Here is a 19,130-nt window from a genome sequence, read left to right on the forward strand (position 1 = left end):
AGAAGGCCTGGGAACGCCAGCGTGCCTCCCTTGCCCCGCCGACGCTGTTCCCGGTCTCGCCCGCCTGCCCACCTCCGAGGAGGAGTTGGAGCAGCCTTGCCAGGCAATGGCACGGGGCGGGGCGGCTCTGGGTGTCACCCCCCTCATGGTGACACCCGGGTGCGGGCCGCACCCTCTGCACCCCGGTAGTGACACCCCTGGTTATTGGAATACAACTCCCTGGTCATTTGCCATGCTGCCTGGGTCTGATGAGAGTTGAAGTCCACAACATCTGGAGGGCCATAAGCCCCCATCTCTGGTGTACATTATTCCATTGGGCTGCACATGGCTTAACATGAATGTACATTTCTGCTTTCTGATTAAAATTGTCAAATGCAGAGAACCACTCTAGTACTTAACCAAGCAAAACATAAGGTGGGGCATGAAACAAATGAGAGCTTGGGACCAGCAATTATAAGCAAACAAGAAGAATATTCAGGGAAGTTATTGTCCCTCCTGAGAGTTCAAAATTGACTCTGCATAAACTTCTGACCATGAAAACCTGAAACATGGAGATGTTGTTAACTCCACCCCCTCTGATCCCTGACTCATGGCTGGGGTTGATCACAGCTGGAGTCCAACAACATTAGGATTCCCCAACCCTATCTGATAGCTTGCAAAGCTCTCACTTGTTTCTTGCTCTGTTGCCACCATTTTGCTTGGTTAAGTACTGGACTGGTTCTCTGTGATAAATCATGAGACATGATTGATCAGTACCAGTAGGCTTCTAATATCATTTACTTCGTTTGTGCTTTTATCTAAACAGCTAGTGGTAGAATATCAGATCTTTTTGAATTCACTTTCTCATTTGTTAATAGTGATGTGTTTCCCTTAATTGCTGAAGTACTAATTTTAATTGAGAATCCTACATGTCGTTACCACTAAGATTTCTCACTATTAGAATTTCTGACTACAATTCATAAATCAGATCTTTATATCTCTCTGCTACTGAAGATATTCCAAGATTAAATTTCCCGCATTAGAGGAAGCACAACATAACTTTGAAAAAACTCATTTGAGTTGAAAGATTATAAAATCCTCAAATACATAAAAATAAAATAAAGCAAATGAATCTTATGGCTCTCTAATGACTGATCATTCATGTAATTTTATTTTATCTATGGCTTGTTACTTTGCTTCCCTAAACCTATCTATTTTGATTATTTGGAACTCAGTGATTGCTTTAAAGTTAAAATAACCTATGAAGCACTTTAGAATGATTTGGAAGCCAACTTCAGCCCATTTATTTAAAAGAGTATGTCAAATGTATCACTAACTCCTCCTTCTACATTGTAGAAAAGCAAAGCTCTCTAGCATTAACAACAAGGGCTTGAAAATATGTTTTGCAGTGAGGCACAAGGGCATGCCCTTCCACAATATGTTAAGACTGAGCTCTAGGTTCCAAATACTCTGCTCAGTGTTGGAAGTGGGGCAAGAGAAACTCCTGTTTTGTTCTTTTGTTTATGTTCCAGAAGGGAGATAGAGTTAGGGTCCTCCAGATGGATAGGATTGATTACCTTTACCTGTGCTGCTCTGACTGACTTCCTTCCGTCGCTAGACTGGTATGTCTTAGGGAAGCTTATCTGCCCCTCCTCCTTCCCTCCTTTCCCTTCTTCTCTTCTTCCACGGTCCGAACCTTTGTTTCTGCTCTCTCCCTCCTGAGCCATGAGGGCAACTCCCAAGCCTGGGCGTTGCATCTCCAACTTCGTTAGTTAGTTAGAACTAGGTATGCCTTTCTATCTACTATGCATTTCTGTAAATAAAGTAGTTTTTCTTATTTTACTAAGTCTTAAGTCTCAGTGATCTCAACACAGAGTAAAAGCCTGCTACTTTGGTAAATGCACACACTGGCGCACACGCATTTCAGACTGCTGAGTTCTCTGCCACACACAGAGGAGAAAACCATTTAAATGCAGAGAGTGTGGAAAGAGCTTCAATCATAGTGGTAACCTTAAATATTGTTATATTCTGAGTTTGCTTGGTTTTTGTTCTTCGTTGTTTTGATTTTGATTTTGTTACATTTACTGTATTTATATATCTTGCTTGTTTTATCTTTATCTTTTATGTACACCGCCCAGAGAGCCTTTTTGGCTTAGGGCGGTATATAAATAAAATAAATAAATAAATAAATAAATAAATTTATACAAATTTACACAACACCACTCAGGATGCCATATGTGTGTCTGCATGGAGACCACAAAAAATAGTCACATTCAGTTTGCATCTCTTCACTTCTGTTACAGAAGAGAGGGCACTTCCTGTTTTCGTAAGTTTATCTACTTGTTGCCAGACCTCTATTGCTTTTTACCACATCACCAGAATAGTGTTGTTTGTGAATAGCTGCTTTATTGAACAAAACTGTAGTTATCTACAAATAGAATTATGCCTCACTTTAAAGTTAAGGAACTAAGGAAAAGGGCCCCCAAGTTCACCCAATGAAATCTTTGAGTAAGCTAGGATCTGCACAGTACTTTCCTAGGTCCAACACTAAATCCAAATAGGTAGTTATTTAATTAGTCTGAAGAAAAATACACATTAAAAACTCCCATAATTGATGGACTAGAAAAAAGTGCTCATAATTTCTGGACCCAATTTGGTACAATATTCTTATGTAATTACTACCTTCCTTAGAAAAGCTGCCAATTAAATAACTAAGCTGTGTCAAGAATTTTACAGTCAATATTCTTTCTGTTACTGACCCTCCGTGGAGCAGAGTGGTAAGCGGTGGTAACGCAGCCAAAGCTCTGCTCATGGCCGGAGTTTGATTCCAACGGAAGGAGGAAGTCGAATCCCCAGTAAAAGGGGTTGAGGTCCACTTAGCCTTCCATCCATCCGTGGTGGTCGGTAAAATGAGTACCCAGCATATGCTGGGGGGTAAAGAAAGGCCAGGGAAGGAACTGGCAATCCCACCCCATATATACGGTCTGCCTAGTAAGAACATAAGAACATAAGAAGAGCCTGCTGGATCAGGCCAGTGGCCCATCTAGTCCAGCATCCTGTTCTCACAGTGGCCAACCAGGTGCCTGGGGGAAGCCCACAAGCAGGACCCGAGTGCAAGAACACTCTCCCTTCCTGAGGCTTCCGGCAACTGGTTTTCAGAAGCATGCTGCCTCTGACTAGGGTGGCACAGCACAGCCATCACGGCTAGTAGCCATTGATAGCCCTGTCCTCCATGAATTTGTCTAATCTTCTTTTAAAGCCGTCCAAGCTGGTGGCCATTACTGCATCTTGTGGGAGCAAATTCCATAGTTTAACTATGCACTGAGTAAAGAAGTACTTCCTTTTGTCTGTCCTGAATCTTCCAACATTCAGCTTCTTTGAATGTCCACGAGTTCTAGTATTATGAGAGAGGGAGAAGAACTTTTCTCTATCCACTTTCTCAATGCCATGCATAATTTTATACACTTCTATCATGTCTCCTCTGACCCGCCTTTTCTCTAAACTAAAAAGCCCCAAATGCTGCAACCTTTCCTCGTAAGGGAGTCGCTCCATCCCCTTGATCATTCTGGTTGCCCTCTTCTGAACCTTTTCCAACTCTATAATATCCTTTTTGAGATGAGGCGACCAGAACTGTACACAGTATTCCAAATGCGGCCGCACCATAGATTTATACAACGGCATTATGATATCGGCTGTTTTATTTTCAATACCTTTCCTAATTATTGCTAGCATGGAATTTGCCTTTTTCACAGCTGCAGCACACTGGGTCGACATTTTCATCGTGCTGTCCACTACAACCCCGAGGTCTCTCTCCTGGTCGGTCACCGCCAGTTCAGACCCCATGAGCGTATATGTGAAATTCAGATTTTTTGCTCCAATATGCATAATTTTACACTTGTTTATATTGAATCGCATTTGCCATTTTTCTGCCCATTCACTCAGTTTGGAGAGGTCTTTTTGGAGCTCTTTGCAATCCCTTTTTGTTTTAACAACCCTGAACAATTTAGTGTCATCAGCAAACTTGGCCACTTCACTGCTCACTCCTAATTCTAGGTCATTAATGAACAAGTTGAAAAGTACAGGTCCCAATACCGATCCTTGAGGGACTCCACTTTCTACAGCCCTCCATTGGGAGAACTGTCCGTTTATTCCTACTCTCTGCTTTCTGCTCCTTAACCAATTCCTTATCCACAAGAGGACCTCTCCTCTTATTCCATGACTGCTGAGCTTCCTCAGAAGCCTTTGGTGAGGTACCTTGTCAAACGCTTTTTGAAAGTCTAAGTACACTATGTCCACTGGATCACCTCTATCTATATGCTTGTTGACACTCTCAAAGAATTCTAATAGGTTACTGAGACAGGACTTTCCCTTGCAGAAGCCCTGCTGGCTCTGCTTCAGCAAGGCTTCTTCTTCTATGTGCTTAGTTAATCTAGCTTTAATAATACTTTCTACCAGTTTTCCAGGGACAGAAGTTAAGCTAACTGGCCTGTAATTTCCAGGATCCCCTCTGGATCCCTTTTTGAAGATTGGCGTTACATTTGCCACTTTCCAGTCCTCAGGCACGGAGGAGGACCCGAGGGACAAGTTACATATTTTAGTTAGCAGATCAGCAATTTCACCTTTGAGTTCTTTGAGAACTCTTGGGTGGATGCCATCCGGGCCCGGTGATTTGTCAGTTTTTATATTGTCCATTAAGCTTAGAACTTCCTCTCTTGTTACCACTATTTGTCTCAGTTCCTCAGAATCCCTTCCTGCAAATGTTAGTTCAGGTTCAGGGATCTGCCCTATATCTTCCACTGTGAAGACAGATGCAAAGAATTCATTTAGCTTCTCTGCAATCTCCTTATCGTTCTTTAGTACACCTTTGACTCCCTTATCATCCAAGGGTCCAATTGTCTCCCTAGATGGTCTCCTGCTTTGAATGTATTTATAGAATTTTTTGTTGTTGGTTTTTATGTTCTTATCAATGTGCTCCTCAAATTCTTTTTTAGCATCCCTTATTGTCTTCTTGCATTTCTTTTGCCAGAGTTTGTGTTCTTTTTTATTTTCTTCATTTGGACAAGACTTCCATTTTTTGAAGGAAGACTTTTTGCCTCTAAGAGCTTCCTTGACTTTGCTCGTTAACCATGCTGGCATCTTCTTGGCCCTGGCGGTACCTTTTCTGATCTGCGGTATGCACTCCAGTTGAGCTTCTAATATAGTGTTTTTAAACAACTTCCAAGCATTTTCGAGTGATGTGACCCTCTGGACTTTGTTTTTCAGCTTTCTTTTTACCAATCCCCTCATTTTTGCGAAGTTTCCTCTTTTGAAGTCAAATGTGACCGTGTTGGATTTTCTTGGCAATTGGCCAGTTACATGTATGTTTAATTTAATAGCACTGTGGTCACTGCTCCCAATCGGTTCAACAACACTTACATCTTGGACCAGATCCCGGTCCCCACTGAGGATTAAGTCCAGGGTTGCCATCCCTCTGGTCGGTTCCATGACCAACTGGTCTAGGGAATAGTCATTTAGAATATCTAGAAACTTTGCTTCTTTGTCATGACTGGAACACATATGCGGCCAGTCTATGTCCGGGTAGTTGAAGTCACCCATTACTACCACATTTCCTAGTTTGGATGCTTCCTCAATTTCATATTTCATCTCAAGGTCTCCCTGAGCATTTTGATCAGGGGGACGATAGATCGTTCCCAGTATTAAGTCCCTCCTGGGGCACGGTATCACCACCCACAACGATTCTGTGGAGGAGTCTGCCTCTTTTGGGGTTTCGAGCTTGCTGGATTCAATGCCTTCTTTCATGTATAGAGCGACTCCGCCACCAATACGTCCTTCCCTGTCCTTCCGATATAGTTTATATCCAGGGATAACCGTATCCCACTGGTTTTCTCCATTCCACCAGGTCTCCGTTATGCTCACTATATCAATGCTCTCCTCTAAGACCAAGCACTCCAGTTCTCCCATCTTGGTTCGCAGGCTCCTAGCATTAGCGTACAGGCACTTGTAAGCAGTGTCTTTGGCGCTTGTGGTTAGGCCTGTGGTAATTTTGCTCTTCTGAATTTATATCCTGTGCCCCTGCTCTCACAATGCCTACTTCTAGGCCTACCCCTTTTAAAATTTCATCATTTCTTTGGTTTTTATCCCAGGGGGGAGGTTTATTCCGAACCGGACCTTTCTCAGCTCCTGTCGGGTTTCCCCCCTCAGTCAGTTTAAAAGCTGCTCTGCCACCTTTTTAATTTTAAGTGCCAGCAGCCTGGTTCCATTCTGGTTCAAGTAGTAAAACGTCGCAAGACGTCACCCTAAGAGTCGGAAACGACTCGCACTATAAGTGCGGGGACACCTTTTTTTTTTAATTCTTTCTATTGATCCACTTACATACACTAATCTTCTTAGAAGCGAGTGGCTTTCAAACCTGGTAGAACATTTTTTCCCAGCACAAAGCTTCCTTTCTGCCTGCCTGATTGTGTTAAATGAAGGAGAACCATTAGACTCAAAAATCTTAAATTAACACATGATTTTGCCATTGATTTCTTGTTTCTTGCTTGTTATGTGCTTATATTTGTAACTGCAGTGATATGCTATTTAAAGACAGAAGAGTTCATTTCGTTCTCATTTTACAGGCATGTTTTTCCTCCAGTATCTGAAATAGAGAAAAAGGACTGCACCACTTCAAAAGTGTGGTGTTTAATTTTAATAAAAGTCCCTTAAGTATGAAATCATATGGTGATATCATATATGTTAATTATTTTTCTCTTATTTGGCAAAAAATCCTGCCTCTCACTTCCTAGATTTGAGTAGGTAGATATAGGCTGGAGCATTTTAATTTTTTGTGTGTCTTATTTTATTGTGCATTTCCTTGATTATCCTTGGAAAGAAATGGTGGCAAGTTTTATAGCTAAATTAAGTAAACAATAAATAAGCTGTCACAGAAGTCTTGGAACCAGGCTGCAGGACTCTTGCACAAAGTAACCAACAAGGCAACAAGACTCAAAGTTTCACCAATACATTTATTAGTTACAACTGAAAGCAGAAAAGAAGCTCTGAACAGGGATCTTGATTCCAACAAGCAAACACGAAAATGATCCTGTCCATAAGCAAAAAAATTGTGTTAGGGATACTTCCACATGTGTCAAGAGCCAAAACTACAGCATTTGAAAAATGTGAAATGTTGACGCTAGTTAGTTATATAACAAATGTCACTGGTAATACAATTTACTTTAGACTAAGAGCAGTGAGCATTAAAGAGGTGATAAAGCAGGATTGATTCCTGAGCATAATTTATGATTAATTTTATTTATTGCATTTGTCAGTGAAGCTTCAAGTTTTATCACAAATATATTTATGTCTCCAACAACATAAAACTTGTCTGAATATTTCTTCCTTCCACAAATGTTTTCCTTTTCGATGAGTATTCCAAACATTCCCTGAAATATATTTATTTATCCAACATTAAACTATTTGGATATTTCTCCTTTTCCTTTTCCAAATGTAAGCATTTGACCTTCTGTAGAGCTATTAATGACACAGAGCATGTCTTTTAAAGCTATTCCCACATCTCACCTTAAAAGCATTCCTCAAGGTCACAGCTATTTATAACTTAACTATTTAAAGAAAAAACACCTTTAAAACGTAGAGGAAGAAACAGACAACTAGTACTAGATCAACAAAAGTAACAATTATTGATCGATAAACATTTCTAAATTTGCCAGCATTTTTATAAAATCTTTGTAAAATTGGCAAAGTACACTTTAGCTGCAGCTGGTTCAAGCTGGAGCAAAGAGATATTTTTAAGCTGCTTTCGAACCTTGCATCACTCTAGAATCAATCACAATCAGAAAGGGCCACATTTCCCTGTCCTTCAAAAATACAGGGATTGATCCTGTTCTCATGGAAGTCATTGAATGCTTTAACAGTAATTTCCATCAGAGTCAGACAAGACTAATCTTGAATTTATATGAACGGTCCTACAAAACCACTCACCAACACACCTAGGGCAAGGTTGTTTTTCACCCTGACAAATAAGAATGTCCAGGTCAGACTATTACAGCCCCATTCCATGAAGAGTTAGATGTCATAATTGTTCATAGAATTGGCAGCTAACATAGCAGCAGAAGATGCACTTGCTCACTGGAAAGGGAAATGTACGCTGCATGTGCTCAGGAATACTTTCTCTAAATTCCCACAGCCTAGGAGCCTAGTGTGGTGTAGTGTTTAAGGTGTTGGGCTATGACCTGAGAGACCAGGGTTTGAATCCCCACATAGCCATGAAGCTCACTGGGTGACCTTGGGCCAATCACTGCCTCTTGGCCTCATGAAAACCCTGTTAATAGGGTCTCCATAAGTCGGAATCGACTTGAAGGCAGTACATTTACATTTAGGAGAAATAATTGTCAGCTATCATGCCTGGACACGATTTGTTGATCCCTTTATATGATGCCACTCAATGTTAGTTTTCAACTATCAAGTTACCCCATGATAACATGTCACAGCATACAAAATGATGAAACCCTCATTGTTTTCAGTGATGCCTGCAAAAAAGCAGTGCTTAGAGAATTGAAAGCATTTACCCCAGTCTTGGAAACGACAAGCACTACAATCAGCTACTGTAGTTCATGTTTATTCAGAACACAGATTTTGTTCCCATCCCCATAATGACTTTTTTGTTTCTCATTGAAGCAGATCTGCACAGTAGAATCCCATTTTCTCACTCAGTAGAAGAATGTATAATGTTCTTTCTGTGTGCTAATACTATGAAATACTTCCCTATTAACGCCTGCTTTTAACGGCACAAAAACACAGGCCTTCTGTAACTAAGAGTCCTTCAGACTTTTTACTTTAATCCTAAGTATATGTACTAACAAATCTACTCCCAACCCATGTTTTATAACACCATGCTGAAGAGTGGCTGATCTCTTCAACCTAGGCATATTTGCATAAGAATAAAGAAGTAAACTGAAGTAATTCGCAATATTTGCTCTCCAATATATACCCGGAAAAGCAATTTTTAGGAGCACTTTTAGAATAAGCACTTATTTTCCAAAACAAACTGAAAAGCTCACTGCCATCTCAAGCAATAACAATCATCTCCAGTATTTGACAGTAATTGAATACGAGCCCAGTTTCCATTAACTTTTCTCAAGTGATATCCATACAACACTACGTTGCAGTATGAAGTACTTCTGTTCAGTATTCTAGTTATTCCATTTCACCATGCTACAGTTTTCTGTTTCCCCCCCCCAGTCAGCAAGTTAGACCTTGCAAGAAAATGGTTGCCATGTTGAGTGCTTATGTTCAGGGTTCTAGCCATGTCATTCCATTCCCTCCCACATCACTTAGTACTCCTTACATTCCTTACAGTGTGGTAGTTTGTTTTCCTTTCAACCAGTCAACATTCCATAGCCACCACTGAGGCTTTGAGAAGAAAGCACCTTCTCTGGGAACCGCCTATTAAGGTGAGTCTTATGACATTGTTGGACTGTACTTTTGTAGCCACTCCCACATATTTCCGTGGAGATTCACCTGAGAAATACTTGAGCCATTTGGAGTTCTGGTATACTACTAAGAAGGAGAATACTGAAATGGAAAGTAAGGGCACTTCAGGAAAGTGGGGCATTTCTTGGCAATTCCAAGAAACCCTTGATCTTCTAGACATTTGAGGGGGGGTTAGATTCAGGAAACTACAAAGCACCCAGTGCAACCTTGAGCCTTTTCCAAACCTGCACAACAAATTCTGCTTGGGGTTATAACAAGACTGCCAAAGAATACAGGAATAAAACAAAGGCTTTGTGATTAAAATTATAAACATGTAGTGGTTTTCAGTGATAGGTCAGGTAACAACCATGCTACCTGCCCATTTTATGAACAACTACACTGCATCTCTAGGAAAGATGCAAGTGTGAAGCCAAAATGCCTTGCCTGCACTATTAACTTTAAACACTTGTAGACCCATGAAGGTTCTTCCTCTTAAAGCTCTGGCAGTACAGAGCAGCTCTAGGGGATCTGCCAATCTTTGGGACTACTTTGAAGATCATCAAGATAATATTCCCATGGATATCAGCATACTGATATTTCAATATTTTTACAGCTGCTTAGGTTACACTAATTTACATTCAGTGTTTTGCTGTTTAAAAGGACAGGCAAAAACTGCTGTCCCTAAGTGTTTCTAGTAATTAAAGGGGCAGGCAGAAACCTCCACTATTACCTTTTTTTTAAAAGGGGGATTGGCTTCCATAGGATTTTTTTTTATCCTTCCAGGTTATCTAAATCCACATGCAAAGTGATTTCTACTAAACTGCTGTTAGGAAATCCCAAACCACAGCGCTTCAAATGCTTATGTACATACACACCCTGAGTCTTCATTATACTGTTTTGGAGGTTTCCCCTCTTCCTTTTAAGTATTTTTTGTACCCCTGCTAAGTTATCCTGAGTCTGTGGTAGGGATGGACAAGAATTTAGCTGGGATCAAAAATAAATTGGACTCCCCAACAATTTGTGTATTCTCAGTCTTTGCAGAACAGTACAGAATGCTGCGAGCTTTCTGTGCTTTTCCCAACACTGGATATTAAACAGCAACTTGCTTCTTTTCTTTCAATGGATCGCATCCCTAGTCTGTGAATACCTCATTCTTATGTGTGGCTGTTGACCTTTTGTCTACATAAGCAATGGCACCAAAACAGAATTGGAATTTAAAAGTACTATACCTAGACATTCTATACTAAGAACAAAAAATGGCACTTGCAAAATGGATTAAACCCACAGGAATTTGATAATTCACTCAAACATCTTCTTTAAAACAATTATTACTGATATTATTAGCAGTAATTTTCAATGAACTTCACCTGCAAACCTACAGACAGTTAAGAATGATTTAAGCTGCATTTAGTTTAATTCAATGTGCCTTAAGCAAGCTAACAAAGCACAGGATCACAGCCTATGTTTTTACTGTTCCCATCTTATTTATTTTCCCAGGAACTCTGAGAAGTACATCTGCCTGAAAAGACAGCAATTTATCAAGTGTCACCCAGTGAACATCATGACTGAATGGAAATCTTGATTTGGGATGTCTCATTCCTAAACATACTCTGCAGACCACAGTCCTCACATTATACCACCACATTTTGATAGGGAGATGGAATTTGTCTAAAATAGTTCCTACGTGAATACTGTAAAATTTACAGCCACCAAGAAATATAGCTTTCATTGCCCTTGGCAGAGACAAGTTCTGTAATGTCCGTAAGAGAATTTTTTCAGACTTATAATTGTCTTAAGTAAAAATATGAGGGCTGCGCCATCTCAGGATCTTACATATGAATTCATGCTAATATAGATTGACAGATAAAGACAGCAAATGTTATCATCTCTAAGAATAAAACTGAAATTAAATATTCACGTATAATGTCCAACCAGACTAAGCATGAGGAACCTGTGGCCCTCCAGATGTTGTGGAACTACAATTTCCATAATCTTTGACATTGGCCATATAGGCTGGGGTTGATGGGATTTGGAGTCCAACAACACCTGGAAGGCAACAGGTTCCCCACCCCTGCAACTCAAGGGTTATATGCCATAATAATTTCCATGATTTTACATGCATAGTAAAAGGGATTAGTTAAAGAAATTCTGCAACAATTAATATATATTTTAAAATTTACTGATTTACAGATGTTATGTTACAGATGTTATAAAGATCTGGAAGCTGATAACTCAGTATGTTAAGAAAGGATAAGAAATCTCAGAGATGGGAAATGACTACGGGATATGTATTTATGTTGTAGGATACTAGTTCCTTTCTTTGGAGCATGTCTGGGTTGTATTGAATTATTAAGAATAAGAAAAAGAATATTGACCATGCAATTATACATGTCTCCTCAGAAATAAATCACATTAATTTCAATGGAGCTTATTCTCAATTAAGCAGGTATAGGACTGCAGTCTGAGTTGTTCACTTAAATTCTGAAGCAAAGTTCAGACTTGGCTTCTAGCCTTTTCATGTGTTGTGGCAGAAATCATTTCAGAAGAGGCATTCCCTCCTGTGTATGACAAAAGCAGGGGGAATGCTTGCCAGCCGGAGGGTGTTTTTTTAAAATAAGAGCCTTGTATGGCAAGCAATAATCAGAGGCAACCCGTTGGTTGAATAAAAGGTTTCTAAGGCTACAATACTATACTCATGTATCTAGCAGTAAGTGCCATTGAACCTCTGAGCAAAAATGCATACAATTGTGCTGTAAAACAATTAACCTAACCAATTAAATATTACAACTCTAAGTGAAAAGCATATGAAAGATATGTACATACATCCGTACCTATGTATCTCTATGTTTTTCCTTATAGTCCCTTTTATAAATGTCCAAATATTCTGACAATGGCTCAGTCTTAGCTGATAAAGACACCCATACCTGAAGTAGAATTACATGCCCAAATACATTCAGAATGTCCTTTACAGATAAATCTCTATAACCTATATTCAAATCAATTATTTAAATAGCATCCAACATCTTTAGTACATGATGCAATTCCTAAAATTCACATGCTCCCACAGAAGCATACTTCTATTTCAGGAATAGATTTATCATTGCATTTTAAAATCTGGTAAATAACGTGGTAAAAAGAAACAAATACAGCATTTGAATCTCTCTCAGCTTATATTTCTCTGTGTATGCATACCACCTTCTTCTTCTGGAAACATTTTTACTGTACAGTCTGAATTATAACTCTCTCAAGACATATTTGCCCTTTTGAGTATTCCTGGGGAAGTTTGCAAGCCACTGTGAGCCAGGTGGTCTGGTTATTCCCAACTTATAAATTGAAACATATTCTGACAACTTGAGAACGAGTAATTCATTGCATTTGGAACTATAAAGTGATTTACTTTAACAAATTTCAAAAATAAAGAAGCAAGTTAATTCATTTGGACTATTAAAATTTTTAGTTTTCCATCCTCACTGAAAAAGCATCATGTCAAAAACTATGTATACTACAGGAAATCTCTGGTTTGTAGTAGGTGGCAAACGCTTAACATGAAGATTCAAGTGTCTATGAGTTACTAAAATTTTTAGCCTGAAGCATTAATTAAGCAGCAAAGCCTGTCAAAAGGTAACATCAATAATAGTAAATGATCTGTTGTCTAACGACATCTGAATAGTTCAGTTGTTAATGGTATGTCACTAAGAATGTAATTAGTGTCACAATTTTTCCATCACATTCGTATCTCTAATTTCTCTTTACCACTGAAAACATGTTTCCTAAAATAAGCTGCTTGCATACTTCCCCATCCCAAGAGTATGATGAGCAAGCATGAGCATCTCAACCCATATCATCCTGAAATTATTATGCTCTTTGAAAAGGCACGCTTCTGCAAAGTGAAATAAATTATTTTTGTAAATATCATATTGGCAATGAAGCAAGAACATATTGGTAATAAAGATGGTGCCATTTTGTATGCAGTCTTGTTCTGCCACCCACATTTGGCTTCTTTAGTTGCCAAGCCCTGTACAGAGTACATGGTGGTGAGATTAGAACCCTTGTGACAACAACCAAACTGCAGAGCTGCCAATTGCTGCTTGGAGAGGTACACTAAACTTCCAGTATTAAAGCTGTTCTACTTGCTTACCCTTCAGAATTTAACAAACAAATATCTAGTCTGCTTTTGCTCTGGTCAGTTCACCAGATATACTAAACAGTTTCCCTCTCTTCGCTAAAGTTTTCTAAACATTAAGAAACTTTTTGCAAGAGCTGAGCTTGAATGAGAGTCAAGTACACTGCAAGAGTGCAGCTTAGCTAAATGCCATAAAAATGTCCAAGTTATAACATAACAAATTATCAAGATAGTGAAATCAAACGACTGCTTTAGGCTAAAACAACATACCCATTTACTGGGAGTAAGGCTGCAATACATGTCTACTCAGAAGTAAACTCCATTGGGTTCAGTAGGATTTACTCCCAGGTAAGTGTGTATTGGATTACAGCCTAAGTCCAACTGAACTCAACAGGGCTTACTTTTGAGCAGACATATCTAGAATTGCATTTTAAAATATCAGACCTGGATTCCAACAAATGGAAGAATTAAAGGGAACCCATCTATTATACTTTAAAATGCTCAAACACCTTTTCAGCTTTTATGTTTTAGTTCCTTTTTAATTGTAGTTCTTGCATCAATAGTTTATTTCAACAGAGAGAAATGGCATACTGTCCTCTAGCACCATAGAAATATTCAAATTCAGTTTAACTGGGACTGTGTACATTTTACTGTTTGGGATTGGGGATTTGTTGCTAGGATAACCCTTTAGCCCTCAGTTCTTTATTTAGGTCTCTCAGAACTCTCTTGACGTGCTGTCAGATTACAACACGAGGTCTTAAAAGATAAATACCATAGACAACAGTTTCCTTGACTGATCACTTCCCAGTTTACTAATACTAAACCTCACTTTGCACATTTGAAAGCAGAGTTATAGAAAAACAGTAGGAATTACAATATGCAAATTAGTCTTGCATATTGTAAAAACAACCATTGCCACATAAATTTGTTTTAATTAGTTCCTCTTGATGGTAGATACCAGAAGATTCCTTTTGCCAAGCACTTATGCCCCTGTGGTGAGGGCGAAGTGGAAACTGTTGGCCACGTACTTTTAGCTTGTACTTTTCATTGTGACCTTCGTCTTTTAACCATCACCACTATCATTCAACAACTCTCGGGTACGGATGATGTATTTTATGTTAGATATCTCCTATCAGATCAAAAACCCCAAGTTACAAGCAAGGTAGTGTGTGCCGCAGCAATTACACAACGTAGAACATTGCTAGCCCAACTGCCCGCACAGTCCTGATCGCTGGCCTTTTTAGGCGGTCCCGGCCTTCCCTAGAATGTGTGTCTTGTTTTAACTTGTGCAGTATTAACACTGTATTTTTGATGTTTTTGTATTGGTTATATTAATACTGTAGTTTTGATGCCTTTGTATAGGTCTCACGTATGAATAAATTCATTCATTCAGTTTTATAATGAATGCACTTTACCATTTTCTTATCAAATACTCCATAGAAAGAAAATACTTTGCACTGAAAACCAGGACAAAACCTGTAGCCAATAATAACAGGTGCAATAACATGAAGTATTTTGTCCAACAAAAACCAAGAATACTGCCTCTGCAGTGCTTCCAATTTCTATTGCTTGAGAAACCAGCGTCCATGTGCCATTGGGATCAGTAATTTAAAGCTTGCTACAGATGGCAGATCCTCTGTGGCGCAGAGTGGTAAGCGGCGGTAACGCAGCTGAAGCTCTGCTCATGGCCAGAGTTTGATTCCAACAGAAGGAGGAAGTCGAATCTCCGGTAAAAGGGGTTGAGGTCCACTCAACCTTCCATCCATCCGTGGTCGGTAAAATGAGTACCCGGCATATGCTGGGGAGTAAAGAAAGGCCAGGGAAGGAACTGGCAATCCCACCCTATATATACGGTCTGCCTAGTAAATGTCGCAAGACGTCACCCTAAGAGTCAGAAACGACTTGCACTATAAGTGCGGGGACACCTTTACCTTTTATAGACGACAGAAAACCCTTGTTGAGTGGTTTAGGAAACCATCCTGTAAACTAAAGTGAGACTTTCAAAACAGATTTAGATGCAACAAAAATACTTTAAGGTTACAATACTATGTATGCTTACCTAGGAGTAAATCGCACTGAATTCAGTGGGGCTTACTTCTGAGTCAGCAGGTGTAGGGAAAACTTTCATGGTGAAATACTAAGAAACTGTTTAATCACTTATGACTAACTGAATGCAGAATAATTACATCATTCTATGGAAAATCACCACAGGAAGGAAGCAAAACACGATTGTAATCATATACCAGGGCTGGGAAACCTTTGGTACTCAGGGCAAAGAATTGTTTGTGTTGTAAATCTTTCTCTCCCCCTCACCCTCCTAACCATGTCTACTCAAAAGTAAGTCCTATTGAATAAGTGAACCCTGGCTTCACTTATTGGCTACAATCCTGAAAGGGCAGGGTTAGCGTTACGAGCTGCTATAACAGATCTGTTAAACCAATTTAACAGTCCCAGGGGTGGGGGTGGTGGCTGACATTTTGGTGTATATCTCAGGAACCAGACCACCTAGAAACTTAATTTTTTTAAAAATTGAAGTTGAGAGTCCAGAGATTAAGTTGTGTCGCCCGGAGACCCAGAGAGGACCCCCAAAAGCTGGAGTATCCAGCAGAAACCAGGACACCTGGTAACCCTAGTTTGAAAGCCATTATAACCATCCAGAATATTATTGTACATCCAGTAAATTGCTCTTGGGAAGCATTTAAAAAGGAAAAGAAACCAGGCATGTTTAAACATTTAATTCATATGGTAAGGACAGTTTGGTTACATTCCTCCTCTTGCAGCATGTTTACTCAGAAGTAAGGCTTTTTGATTTCAATGGAACTTCTTTCCATGTAATTGCCCATAGGACTTCAGCCTAAGACTACAATCCTAAACACATTAGGAGGAAGTAAGCCCTCTGGGCCTTACTTCATAGTAAATAAACATATGTCTTCCTAATGTATTCCATTTGAAAGAAAGACTGAGAGCCTTATTTAAGGGAAACATCTGTTATATTGTGGTTTCTCTACTAGTATCAATGCATTTGTGTGTGGGAAAAGGTAGACAGAAGAAAGTAATCTCCATAAGTTTCTTCTATAAATCATAACAGCAAAAATAGTCACCTATGTCAGTAACCTCAATAATGTGTGAGCAAGTTCACACCTATATGCTGATCACTTAGAACACTAATACCTTGTAAGTCGAAAACCACTAGACAGAACACATCACAACTTTTTTTCCCAGCAAAGGCAGATGGCAACTTCAAGTCATTGGCCCAATTGAGTCACTGGTTCAATTCAGACACCACACCAAACTATGCTAAAGGTAATTTAGTGTAATGTCCAAACCGACAAACAATAATTTGCAAATGGACAAATTGGAACAGATATCATGGTTTAAACATGGTGTGCAAACTTTGGTCTCTGCTATTTTGACAGAACGTTTGAACTGACAAACTATATTTACAGCTCCAGTTTCACAACCATAGGTAGGTGTATCATGAGGTGGGAATAAACACATGAAACAGAGCTGACAAGACAAAAAGTGAAACACACAAGCAGCTCTGTCATCATTTGCTTATTATACAACCCAAAACACAGGTTAAGACCTAAAACTTTAGGTCCTAAAGTGTGATTTGTGCAAAGCATGGTTTGGTGTGATGTCTGAATTGAGCCATAGTGTTAAGGTGAGCAAATATATACATGAGTAAGTCAGCTCTTTAAGTGATAGTATTATATGCTTGTAACAATCTATAACCAATGAGCTATTTCACATTTGCAGCAGCCCTTGAGCAGGCACTTTTAGAGCATGCAGAGCTGATGGCATGTTACACTCATGCAGAGATTGAAATAATTCCTCCGTATAATATGTATAAGCTATTGCTGCAATTTGTGCCATTACTACAGTTCAAAAAGCAGCTGCCAGAATTGCACAAACTGCAGAAACTACAAACACAGTCATGATGTGGGGGCACCAGTTCACATATCTGGCATTACCCATGAGCCCAACAGCCCAGCATCCTCTGAAGAAACTAGATTTGGATCTTTAAATCTTAGAACCAGGATGTATAAAAAGGGCTACCTCCTCCCATATGAGCCTACCCAGGTTTTTGGGTCTTTGCCTGAAACCCTCTTCTTTGTCACTTCAGAGTATAAGGTGCAGCAGCACACAAAACAGTCTCATTTGGTGACAGCACACAGGCTATGAAGTTTCCTGTCTAGTACCCTGGTTGCCTTCAGGCACCAGGCTATATTATTGCTTTGATGGGTTTTTGGCCTGCACAGTAACTGAAATACTCATTGTGGCTTTATAATATGTTTTGTTCTGTGCTAAATATTGCTGCTGATGCTTTGTTTATTTCTGGTTTGCGATTTTTATTAGCAGCACAGACAATACAGATTTTATTTAATAGTGATTGTTAGCTATGGTTCCATATGCAGCAAGAAAAGCTGGTTAAAAATATTAAAACAAATTGGTGTGTGTGTGTGGGGGGGGGAGAGGCTGCCAGCAAATGTGAACCAGGCCAGATGGAGACACAGAGGCAATCACAGACTATGCTTCTGATAACATACACAGGACAATTTTAAAAATGAGTGATACTTTTTTTCTATACACATTGACAGAATAACTAACCTTTCCTTCAAGATCCAGTGATACTTTCTCCACCTTGTTCTTGTTTAACATTTTTTTCACACATGCTTCTAATTGCACATTGAATTTCATGAAAGTCACATAGATCATATAAGCAGTCAGCAGTGTTAAACTTTCCCACCACATAATGACGTTATCCAAAAAGAAGATGATGAGCAATATTAAGTCCATGATGTAAAAGGTCACATCCCGAAAGAGTGGCCACCAAGTAAGGCGCAAAATCTCTTTAGAAAATAAAGCACACATCCCAATCACAAACAAAATATTGAATACTGCAGATCCAACTATTGTTCCAATGCCAACATTGCTGTGAGATATAAAAACTCCTATTAAAGAAGTAAAGAGTTCGGGAGCTGAGCCACCAGCAGCCATGAATGTTGCCCCAGCCACATCATCAGAAATGCCCAGTTTTTCTGTAATGACTGTCAGTGAAGGAACAAAGAACTCATCACAGACAACGGCTAAGGCTATGAACATGTAAACCATTCCAAAAACATGAAGGATTACAGCACCCCTTCTTCTTTCCTCAAGAGAGAAAAGATCTTCTGGATACTCCCCTTTGGAGTGTTCTTCGGTATGGTTATCCTGTCTAGCTCCGTATTTCATAGAAACAGATGAATCTGGAGTGTCATTTTGATTTTGTTCCTTAAAGTCCAATAGAGTTCTTTGATGCATGTGCTTTGACTTTTGGCTATCTAGATTGCTGGCTGCCTCTGTGCTATAAGGTTGCAACTGAAGAAAGGCACTAATTGAAAGAGATAATATGCTAATTGCCATAATACCCAGGAAAATTCCTGTTATTCGTATCAGTCTCAGTTTTTTCCTAACATTTTGGCATTTTTTATAGCCAAGCAGTGGCTCCTGCAGACACAATTCTTCAAGAAAGTTAACAATGCTTTTACTACGAGCCATTTTGAGTCCTTACTTGTGG

At 39.4% G+C, this 19,130-nt stretch overlaps 1 protein-coding gene across 1 annotated transcript in view; it reads right to left on the reverse strand.

The window, feature by feature from the left end:
* The window catches only part of SLC24A2 (solute carrier family 24 member 2), a 121,678-nt gene extending 102,567 nt beyond the window's left edge, over positions 1–19,111 (reverse strand). The window contains exons 1-2 of the mRNA XM_061609513.1: positions 18,102–19,111; positions 17,630–17,690 (exon numbers count right to left, since the gene is read on the reverse strand). Coding sequence (XP_061465497.1) covers positions 17,630–17,690; positions 18,102–19,111 — 1,071 coding nt within the window. The remainder of the gene's footprint in view (positions 1–17,629; positions 17,691–18,101) is intronic.
* Positions 19,112–19,130: the final 19 nt, after the last annotated feature.

The sequence above is a fragment of the Rhineura floridana genome, chromosome 1 (assembly GCF_030035675.1).
Source record: "Rhineura floridana isolate rRhiFlo1 chromosome 1, rRhiFlo1.hap2, whole genome shotgun sequence".
Classification (NCBI taxonomy): domain Eukaryota; kingdom Metazoa; phylum Chordata; class Lepidosauria; order Squamata; family Rhineuridae; genus Rhineura; species Rhineura floridana.